Here is an 11823-nt window from a genome sequence, read left to right on the forward strand (position 1 = left end):
TGTGCGTTTGGGAATGAAAACTCCTTTGCCTTTCAAAACACCTTCTAAACTTTAAAAACCATTTTGAGAACCGAACATGAACTTAGTAATGGGTGGAGAGGATCGAAACTAGGAGAAGCAAATTCCATCAGTTAAGTTTTTTGGTGCCTATAGTTGAAGAGTATTGAGAAAATTCTATCCCACAGGTTGTGGATAGAGAGAAGGTTGTATTGCTTATATAATATTTACAAGAATGCAAATAGCTCAATTAATGGCTCTGTACAGAAGGCAATTATTACATGTACTGCTAGACATTCTAAACATATACAATAGACTTTCCAAGTATGGTGAAGCCATTCTGTCAATGAGGATCTTTAGGAGGATATTTAGCTGATTTGCTCTTATTACGTTGAAGATTTGCATGTTGGTTTATAGGCTCTAGTGATGTTACGTTATCATTGCCCCTCAAACATGGTCGTGGATCTGGGCAGAGGCCAAGTTTGATACGAAAGACCTGAAAAAATGGCTTGGGCAGCGATTTTGTGAAGATGTTAGCCAGTTGGTTGGGTGAGGTAACAAAACATGTCTCCAAGGAACTGAGAGCAACATGCTCACAAATATAATGGTAGTCAAGTTTGACATGCTTTGTTCGACCATGCAGTACAAGACTGATTGTCATATACAATGCACTGAGATTATCACAATGTAGGGTAGGAGTGATGTGAAGAGGAACACGAAGATCACGTAAGAGAAATGAGAGCAATGTGAGCTCGACGGCAGTGGTAGCCATGGATCGATACTCAGATTTAGTGCTAGAGCGAGCTACCGTAGCTTGCTTCTTAGCACTCTAAGAAATACAACTACTCCCAAGGAATGTGCAAAAGCCAGAAGTTGAGCGACGAGTGAGGGGGCATCTAGCCCAATCGCCGTTGGAGTAGGCATAAAGATCAAGGGTTCTAATACGCATGTCGTAGTGTGCAGTTCCCTGAATGTAATGGAGAATTCGTTTGACAAGCTAAAAATGAGCTATTGTTGGGGATTGCATGAACTGACACGTGTAGTTGACTCTATACGAGAGGCCAGGACGAGCGAATGTTGGATATTACAGTCCACCGACTAAGCTATGATAAGTGGTTGGATCAGGAAACAAAGCTTCAATAGCAGATTTTAAATGTCCTTTAGATGGCATGGGAGTGAAGATTGGCTTGCAGTCAGCCATGTCTGCATGTTTGAGTAGATCCAAGGCATACTGATGCTGAGATAGAAACATATCACGACCAAATTTGTGGACTTCAATGCCAAGGAAGTGATGAAGGTGTCCAAGATCCTTAATGGAGAACTGCTGAGCCAGCTAAGAGATGAAGTCATTGATTTGCTGATTGTTGTCTCTTGTGATCACCATATCATCAACATACAGAAGCAAAATTAAAATGCTAGATGATGAGTAACATATAAATAAGATAGGGTATGTGGTGCTATAGAAGAAACCCATCTGAAGGAGGAAGTCCCTGAGACGATCAAACCAGGCCCTGGGAGGCTGCTTAAGACCATAAAGTGTTTAGCTGAGTTGGCAGAAATGAGAAGGGCAATGAGGATCAGCATAACCTAGAGGTTGTTTCATGTACATAGGGGTACTTAGATAGCCATGCAAGAAGGCATTCTTGACATCAAATTGCCGGAGATCCCATTGTCTAACAACAACAAGTGTGAGCATAACACGAATCGTTGCAGGTTTAATAACTGGAGAAAATGTTTCTGAAAAATCAATGCCATCCACTTGATTGAAGCCCTTGGCCATGAGGCGGGCCTTGAGATGCTCAAGAATTCCATTTGGCTGTGGTTAGCCTTGTAGACCCATTTACAACCGATGACATTCATCTTAGGATGAGGAGGAACCAAAGTCCAAGTTTTAATTGCTGCCAGAGCTGCTAGTTCTTCATCCATAGCAATAGACCACCCTGTATGATTTTTGGCAGTAGTAATTGACTTTGGAATAGTGAGTGACATGCAGGTTAGCATATATGGGATTCGGCTTACGAAGTGCAGCTTTAGATCTTGTGACCATGGTGTGCTGATTTAGTTCTAGGTAGGGAGGAGTAGGAGACTCATGAGACGAAACTGATTTAGTAGCAGGTGGGGAAGATAAGCTGAGGGGTATTGAAGTCGAGGCACATGTGTGAGTTGTAGGGGCAAAAGCTAAAGGGGTTAGTTGCATGCTAGGAGATGCAGAGGGAGGGACTTGATCAATCCAATCGAAAAAGGTGCAAAACTCCCCCTCAGCAAAAAGTTGCCATACAAAGCAATGAGTTTGGAGTATGGAAGCAGGATTCATCAAACACAACGTGTCTTGATATATAGACATGACCAATAGGCGGGTATAAGCACCTGTACCCTTTGTGTTTAGTGCTATAGCCTATAAAAACACAATGGAGAGATTTTGGTTCCAATTTTTTGTTGTGGTATGCACCAAGATAAGGAAAAAAAGTGAGCCATGAACTCGAAAAGTGCCATAGTCAGGAGTTTTTCCATACAGTCGAGAGAAAGGAGAATCCATATCGGGTGTGGCTGAAGGCAACATGTTTAAGAGAAAAATAGCAGTTGAGAAACAATCGAGCAAAAAGAGAGACGGTAGTTTTGCATGGAACATCATAGTTAAACCAAGTTCTATGATGCTACGATGCATGCGCTCAGCCTTGCCATTTTGCTCTGGGGTCTTGGGGTAGGTAGACTGCTGCTAAATACCATGTTGTTGGAGATATGTTGCAAAGGAATTGCTTGCAAATTCATCCCTTTCTTTGCTTTGGAAGATATGAATTTTACCATCAAACTGACACTTGACATAAGAATGAAACTGCTTAAAGCCAACAAAAAAATCTGACTTGTGTCGAAGAGGAATGAGCCACATAAAGTTGGTATAATCATCCACAAAGGTAGCATAAAATTTATATTTTTCCTGAGAAGAGATATATGCTGGCCCCAATAGATCACAATGTATTTTGGAGAAATGAGTGGTGATTTTATTATTACTATAGACAAAGGGGAGTTTACAAGACTTGCCCATTTGGCAGCTAGTACAAACACTCATTGATGGGAAAGAAACACAATTGATGAACTTCTGGGAATGTAAATAAGGTAAGATGCAATGCTGAGGATGACCGAGTCTCTAGTGCCAACATTGTGGAGATACTTGTCTGAACCTTGGGGAAAAAAGAGTAGTTGGAAGAGATGTAGAATGGTCTTGACACCTCTCAAAAGTGTATAACCCCTTATGTTTCCACCCCTTCACTTTGATCCAGTGTGAGATCCTATCCTTTAGCACAAATCTAGGTCCATTAAATTCAAAAATAAGAGGGTAGTCGGAAGTGAGTTTACTAATAGATAGTAAATCCTCCTGTATATTAGGCACAACTAAGACATCATTCAACTGAAGAGAAGAGGAACCATAGGAGAGTGTTGCAGTTGTGGAGGCTGTCATGTGGTAGGTAGCACCTGTATCAGGGTGCCAAGAGGGGTCTTGAGGGGGGTGTCATCAACCTTTAGAGCAGCAAAGGCTTGAGAAAGACTGTTTGCAATGAATGAATAGTTGAAGTGATTCAAGCATTTGAGAGTCGTATGATTCCTTTTGTTGCATATTTGGTAGGTAGGAGTGTCATCCTTCTTGGTGGAAAATTGTGTGTTTCCATGAGGCTGACTATTGCTAGAGGAATTTCGAGAGGAGGAAGAAGATGTCTTGTTGCTAGATTGGTTTCCTTGGACAAAACCTCCCCCATGAATTAAAGAAACCAGACTAACCGTGACCCTTCTTGTTTTAGAAGTCTTTTGACCATAGAAAACAATGGCAGTGGTCTGAGTGCTATCAATTTGATGTCATTCAACATAGCTTTCAAGGAGCGTAACCACTTCAGCATAGGATGGAATAGGTGGGCGCAACATGGTGGTAGTAAAGATTTCAAAGTCTTTGCCAAGACCATTGAGCAACCACCAAGATTCTTTGTGATCAGGAACATGCTTGCCAATGGCAACCAATTCATTGCAGACAGTTTTGAAGCGACGAAGATATGCACTCAGGCTGTTAGTGGCATGAGTAATAGAAGTGAGCGTTTGCTTTAGTGCAAAGCTTCGATCTGAGGACACTTGAGCAAAAGCATGAATGAGTGCATGCCAGACTTTGGTAGCAGTGCCTAGACCAACAATAATGCCAAGCACCTCTTCTGAAAGTGTGGCAGTACGCCAACCCTTGACCAAGCAATCTATCCTATGCCATTTATGGTACGCAGGATTCGGTTGGAACTCAGAATCAGTGGTGGCAATGGTTTTTGGTGGAATAGAAATCTCACTAGTAAGAAAACTTTGAAGATCATAACTTCTAAGGGTGTTGATCATTTGAGTTTTCCACAAGAGGAAATTGCTAGACTAGAGCTTAAGAGACACAAAATTGGAAATGTTCTGTGTCACAAGGTAGGGATAGTCCTCAGAGGGAGAGAAAAGGAAAGAGGTGGTAGGGCTTGACATGTTTGGAAAAAAACAATTCTCTCAATCTTTTCCCGTTGGCTCTAGATACCATGAGGAGTTTTGAGAAAATTCTATCTCACTGGTTGTGGATAGAGAGAAGGTTGTATTGCTTTATATAATATTTACAAGAATACAAAGAGCTCAGTTAATGGCCGCTTTGTACAGAAGGCAAGAATTGCATGTACAGCTAGACTTTGTAAACATATATGATAGACTTTCCAAGTATGGTGAAGCCATTCTGTCAATGAGGATCTTTATTAGGAGGATATTCAACTGATTTGCTCTTATTACGTTGAAGATCTGCATGTTGATTTATAGGCTCTAGTGCCCCCCCCCCCCCCCCCCCCCCACATTTGGTCATTTACGTTATCTTAGTTGAATTTTGAAAAATAGAACATGGCTGTTAAAGGTAGCTCAAGCAGCAGTTCTATTAAAGTTATTTGGTTTGCATTACCCACGCGCACATACAAATCCACCGACTTATAAAGCGCTGTACATAACATGCATGCCTGTATTCCATACCCCTACAGCCTAACTATATGTGGATATATAATACCAACCCTAGCTTGGCAATGAACAATCTATCACGCCAAGTAGAATTGGTGGAAACACAGTGCAGTCCATATAGTTGTTTTCATTTCCCGAAATCAATTTACATTTTTTTTGCAACAATAGTTAAAGGGGTTTAAGACCAATGAATATGTCTAATTAATTAAACTTACAATGCAGCTGTTCATTGTCATTTTGCTAAAAGGGTTTTGTTTAATTAAGAGACACAGACAATTGATGATCAGTCTCTCTTAATAGTCAGTCAATTTTCCAAGCATGAAGAAAAAGACAGAATTCGGAGGCTGTTAGGTTACTCTTGGTAGAATAAAACCCAGTGGAGCTTCCATCGCTATCACCACCTCCTCCATGGCTGCTGCATTCTCTGCTGCTACTGTCACATTGATCCGGTGCGCCTGGCTTGAATATAAACAAACCATGCCCCAGGCCAGGGCTACTAAATAACCAGTCATGTACATCCCAGAACACTTGCACCGGGTGCTTGTTAACTTGCACGGTCTGGTTCCCTCTGAACTTCCATTGTAAATTCCGAACGTGAATCAACACGATCCCATCAATGCTTATCCACATTTCGGGGTCTCTAGGTCCCGATGTCGAGCTCTCCACAACAATTTCGTGTTCTTTTCTCTCGTCCAATTTAGCTCTTGTAGAGAAGCTTCTCTTGGCGAATACGTTTTCTTTCTTGTAAACTAGCACAGCATCAACAAGGGCCGGCCTGGATTTTGTTCTCTTATATGCCTTTTTCTTATAGTCTCCCAATAACAACACCACCTCTTCATCTGAAACTAGAGCAACATAATAATCCGCAAACGGCTCAGGCCCGCCGGAAAATTTAGCCGAACGGAGATCCCAGTAGACCTCCACTTGATTCCCTTCCACCTCAAATGACTTATAGCCTTTTTTGCTCCAAAAATGCCAAGGCTTGAGGTCAATCTTGCAAGAGAAATGATAATCGCCTTCTAAACTATCCACCTTAATGCTGAAGGAATGGTTCATGAGGTTCTTACACCATAACACCGTCACATTACGCCAATATCCTGCAACATTGGCTAGGTAGACGCAGGTGACGGTGCTCTGAGCCGTTTTATTTGTTAGAGGCTCTTCATAAGTTATTCTCTCAGCCAATGGCGATGGTTGATTCAATAACTGTGCTCTAGCAGATCGTTGAAAAGACATTTTTTTTCCTTCTAAAAAAATATGTCCCTATATTTCTCGGATATATACTTGGATCTTAAGAAGCCAAGACGCCGAGAAAGGTATTACCTTTTCCCTGGATATCCCATCATAATCAATCGACATGGATTCTAATCCGCATGTTATCGTACTTTCCAATCGCACTAATTAATTTGATTCTTGGAACTAAGCGCTTGACATGACTAGACTAATCATAAATTCTTTACTTATCACGACATGGACGTCTTACCTCAAGATCAGAAGTTTTGAGGAGCATTGGCAGAAAAAGCTATCCACCCAAGACTTAGGCCGAGGACCGATATGATCAATTCTGCTTTTGAAAACTAAAGGGCATGCAGTCTACGATTGATTCTCAGGAAATTAGTTTTCCAGAGATCTTTGGTGAAGATAGAAAACAAGGAGGGACAGTCACGGAAGGTTGTTTTTTGTGGAGAAAAACAAGGAGGGACATACACGAAAGTCTCTTTCTTAGAGGCTGAAAGCTCAGGCATACCGAAAGAGAAGGGGTTATGGGAACGTCCGACTCCATACAGATAACATTCAGTTCTTTGTCCAATCAACGTCGAACGACTTCTAAAAATTTAGCATTCCCATCTGTCAGCTGTAACCATTGGCGGAATAGGGGGCCGTCAGGGCTCTCCCAATATTTATTTTTTTAAATAAGCAATTTTCGATATCTTTTAAGAATTTATGAAAATGTAAATTTTCCCTTAAAAAAAAAAAAAATCCTGAAGTATCCAGAAAATTATTATTATAATAATATTATTTCTTGGAAAGACTTCAGAATATGTAGAATTTGGTTTTTATTAATTATAATTCACGATATAGCCCCGAGTCATAAGTTTGAAGTTTTCTTAAAAATTTCAAATTTTGGCTTTACATATTATAAAGAAATTTCATAAATGTTTAATATCTTTGTATCTTCCTTTCGGTCTTCTGCAAACTTTTTCTTATTTGTTTATACTATTTATTTATAATAAAAGAGTGAGTTTAGACCCTACCGATAGAAATTCATGTTATCGCTTTGGACCAAGGTGTCCCCTCTACAAATCCCATGTTGGATTGAAATGGCCTTGTTACTCTTTCTGTCCGACCAAGGTGCCTTTGCAAGAGACCCAAATTAGGCTAAAATGCCTCTGCTACATATCTGTATTGACTAAAATAACCCTACAATAAATCGAATTAGATGGAAATCAAACTAACCAATGACAACAAGAAATTCTCCAAAACCAGCTTTATCTTCTTTCGCACTCCTCACTCTTCATCTACCATATTCTTGTTCTTCATTTTTGTGTTCTTTCACTTCTCCTTTTGCTTTAGACTTCTTCTTCTCCTAGAGATTGGAGAGTCATGTTTGTTTGTTGACCATGGCGCGAGCCATGACAGAGATGGGTGATTGTATCAACATTACTAGATATTACCATGACGCGAATTGTACATGGAGTTTTTTCTATTAAACTAGACCACTCTGTTGTACATACTCCAGGGATACTTAGTAATTTCTGTATTACACTGGATCTTTCTCTCTTGTAACAAACATTATTCCCTCATAGTTGTGTATAAAAGGGAACCTCTGCATAGTACATTAATGAGATGAGAATTCAGAAATTCCGTGTGCTTAACATGGTATCAGAGCTGCTCGACTAGTAGTCTCTTCTGATCCATGGACACGTCTAATTCCTCTTCCTCTCCTCAACCTAATTCCTCCATTCTTTCTTCCTTTTCTCATGTTGTTACCACTAAACTCACAACTGATAATTTTCTCATTTGGAAAGTTCAGATCACTGCATACCTTATAGGACAAGATCTCTATTGCTATGTTGATGGTTCTCTTCCATGTCCTCCCCGATTTCTTGTCTCAGGTTCTGATGCACCTCGCAAACCAAATCCCAAATTTAATACTTGGATCAAAACTGACCAACTTGTTCTTAGTATTCTCTTCTCTTCACTGTCAAACTCAGTTATTGGCCATGTATTATCCTCTACCACTTCTAAGGAACTATGGCTCAACTTGTCCTCCATATTTACCTCTCATTCCCAAGCTAAAGAGTTCCAGGTGAAATTTCAGCTTACCAATCTCTCACGAGGAGATCAGTCCATCACAGATTATTATGGGAAAGTCCGTTCACTAGCAGACATCTTATCATCTATTGGAAACCCACTTCCTGATAAGGAGTTCGTCTCCTATGTCCTTAACGGTCTTGGCCCTGCTTATGAGCCCTTTGTCACGTCAATCACTACACGGTTTGAACCCATTTCCTCCCATGAACTATATCAAATTCTGCTTATCCATGAAAGCCGAATGCAACACACCTCTAAAAACACTTTTGAGCCCTCCATAAATTATAGTGCTAGTGGTGGTCGTGACCAACGTGGAAGGTCTTTCTTGCGTGGTGGCAGACAAGGCAGAGGGCGTGGTCGATCCTCTGGTCATAGTGGCCGTTATTCACCTGGGTCCTCTGCGACATTTCAGCAAACACTTGCTAGTCCTCGCCCTACAGGCCAAGTTTGTAACAAAAATGGCCATATTGCTCTCCAATGTAGGTATCAGTTTGATCATTCCTATCAAACCGAACCACCCCAAAGTTTCTCTCCATCCTATAATCCACCCAATCCTCAGTTTCCTCAGTTTTCAGCCAACTACACTTCACCTACCTCCTTCTCAGATTCTTCATGGTATCCAGACTCTGCCGCCACTCACCACAAACACAAATGATCTGAGCAACTTGAGTATTTTATCTGAGCAGTACCAAGGTAATGAGGCAATACGTGTTGGAGATGGTTCGTGCCTTCCTATTCAGCATCTCAGTGAATCCTCTCTTCTTACAAACTCTGTTTCTTTTCATTTACACAACTTACTTCATGTACCTCATATCATTAAAAATCTTGTGTCTGTTCTTCAGTTTTGCACTGACAACAAATGTTTCTTTGAATTCCATTCCTCTCATTTCTGTATCAAGGACAATCGAACGAAGAGCATCCTCCTCACCGGGCCAACGCATAATGGGTTGTACGTGTTTCCCTCCTCAGCTTCTACATCTTCACAGCCTTCCACTCACACCGGTGAATGCATTCCTCTGTCTCAGTGGCACCAGCGCTTGGGTCATCCATCTCTCGCCATTGTCTCTCGTATAATGCACACCAGCTGTTTGAATTTCTCTCCAAGTGATGTTCCTTTTATTTGTTCAGAATGTCGTATGGCCAAAAGCCACCAATTACCCTTTTCTTCTAGTCGAGCCGTGTACACTAGGCCCTTAGAGTTAGTAAGTGCTGATGTTTGGGGCCCAAGTCCTGTATTATCTAGACTAGGCTTTAAATATTATGTATCCTTCGTTGATCATTTTACCCGATATTCATAGTTTTTTCCTTTAAAACTCAAGTCTGATGTGCTATCAATCTTTTCCCAATTTCTTCCTTCAATTGAACGTCTCTTTAATACTAAACTCATTACACTCCAAACGGATGGAGGAGGCGAATTTATTTCCCTTACTCGACTATGCCGAAAATTGGGTATTACTCATAGATTTTCTTGTCCACATACACATCAACAAAATGTTATTGTTGAGCGCAAACTTCGACATATCGTCGAAACTGGTCTTGCTCTTCTAGCTCACTCATCTCTTCCCACAAAATTCTGGCCTGAAGCCTTTGAAACGGCTGTGTATCTCATCAATCTTCTTCCCACAATATCTCTTAAAAATAAATATCCTCATTTTTTGGTTCATCATCGTGAGCCTGATTACAAATTTCTTAAGGTTTTTGGATGTGAATGCTGGCCTAATTTGAGGCCCTACAACAAACACAAACTTCTTCCTCGATCCATCTCTTGTCTTTTTTTGGGTTATAGTCCAATTCACAAGGGTTATAAATGTCTTGATTTAAAATCTAAAGGCTTTACATATCTAGAGATGTTCTCTTTAATGAGGCCTCTTTTCCTTTTTGTAGCCCAACGCCTCCTTCTGAATCAATCTCATCCTCTCAGCCCACCGTTTCTCTTCCAATTTTCACCCCTTCTATTCTCGGGCCAGGCCCAAGCCCGTCTACCCTCTCTATTGCAAACCCATCCACTTCATCTCCATTACCCGGCCTATCTCCTATTATTCCTAACCCTAACACCTCTCCTTCTACAAACTCTTCTGGGTCTTCCTCCCTTTCGCCGCCACCATCACATTCCTCCCACCCACCCATCTTGCAACCTCCCCGCTCCCCTGTCATTACTTGGAGTCATACAAACTCCTCACGACCTCGCATTTCTACCGATGACACGGTACCATATCCTCCACGGCATTGTCTTCTTACTACAGGTCCTGTTCCAGATGAACCTACAAGCTACTCTGTCGCATCCAAGTTTTCCAAGTGGCATGCGGCTATGGCTACTGAGCATGATGCTCTCCTTTGAAACAATACCTGAGTTTGGTACCTTCTGATCTCTCTCTTAATATTGTTGGTTGTCGTTGGGTGTATCGCACTAAATTTCATTCGGATGGTACATTTGAGCGAAGAAAAGCTCGGTTGGTAACTAAGGGCTACCACCAACAACCTGGATTGGACTATAATGAAACATGTAGTCCGGTTGTAAAACCATCAACCATTCGACTAGTACTTTCAATTGCTGTTACCTGTGGTTGGCCACTGCGCCAACTTGATATTCAAAATGCTTTCTTACACGGAGAGTTATATGAAAATATCTATATGCAGCAACCACAAGGTTTTATTGATCCAAAATTTCCCACCCATGTGTGCAAATTGCACAAGGCCATTTACGACCTTAAACAGGCACCGAGGGCCTGGGGTGGGTATTTCTGTTGTCGGCTTGATGGTTTTGAGATGGAGATTTCTGGTGGCAATTTCTGTGTGGACTTGATCGGATACTAGTACGCTTTACATGCTTGGGAGTCGACCTCCCATGTAATTTCTAGCAATTTGATCCAACACGATTCTCAAGTATCTAATGCGAGCAGAGTGCTCACCCCATGGGTGCGAGATGTTGTTGCTCGCCCTGGGGTGAGCGTTTTTACTTTTGCATGCCCCGTTGTCTGACCCTCTTTCTTCACCTCTAGGTTCGAGCTTTCTTTGCTCACCCCCAGGGGTGTGTGCCCGAGATCGAGTTCGAATACTTTTGGGTCAGATACTTTTGGAGATTGGATCTTTGCATATGATTGGGGTATTCTTTGAGATCGGGGTATGCTTTACAAGCTTGAGAGACGAGCTCCATGCGACCTTCATTTTCCCATCCTATGATCATTTTTCCATTCCACCTTCATATTTACATTCCCCTGGAATGTTATGCGAGCTTGTACATGAGCTCCCGTGGCCATTGGGCAACATTCCCGAGCATATAATGCGAGGACTTTTACTTGTGTTGAGCAAAGTGCTCGCCCCAAGTGTGATATCGCTTCATTTATTTGCTTGAATTCTCGCCCCTAAGAGTAGCATGTTTGGGAGTGAGTTCAAATTTTGGTCAGTTTGGTTCGAGCAATTTTGCTCACTTTGGGTGCGAGCACTTTCACTTAGTTTGGTCGAGCAATCTTTGCTCGCCACCCTGGGTGACGTGCATTTCTGATCGACATC

The 11823-nt window shown here is 41.5% G+C and overlaps 1 protein-coding gene across 2 annotated transcripts; it reads right to left on the bottom strand.

Annotated features, from left to right (window-relative positions):
• Nucleotides 1-5257: 5257 nt before the first annotated feature.
• Nucleotides 5258-6428, bottom strand: LOC121250936. 2 transcript variants are annotated; one of them, XM_041150200.1, is made up of 2 exons: nt 5454-6428; nt 5258-5402 (listed from the first exon to the last, which is right to left on the bottom strand). In XM_041150200.1, the coding sequence occupies exons 1-2, from the start codon at nt 6232-6234 to the stop codon at nt 5299-5301; spliced, it is 885 nt and encodes a 294-aa protein (XP_041006134.1). In that variant the 5' UTR covers nt 6235-6428; the 3' UTR covers nt 5258-5298. The 2 variants fall into 2 exon arrangements, with proteins under 2 accessions (XP_041006134.1, XP_041006133.1); XM_041150199.1 differs by having other exon boundaries at nt 5258-6428.
• Nucleotides 6429-11823: the final 5395 nt, after the last annotated feature.

This window comes from Juglans microcarpa x Juglans regia, chromosome 2D (assembly GCF_004785595.1).
Source record: "Juglans microcarpa x Juglans regia isolate MS1-56 chromosome 2D, Jm3101_v1.0, whole genome shotgun sequence".
In the NCBI taxonomy this organism is placed as follows: domain Eukaryota; kingdom Viridiplantae; phylum Streptophyta; class Magnoliopsida; order Fagales; family Juglandaceae; genus Juglans; species Juglans microcarpa x Juglans regia.

What these genes read in the sequence shown, in the direction of transcription:
- LOC121250936 (XM_041150199.1), bottom strand. Translation starts at nt 6,234, where the DNA reads ATGTCTTTTCAACGATCTGCTAGAGCACAGTTATTGAATCAACCATCG.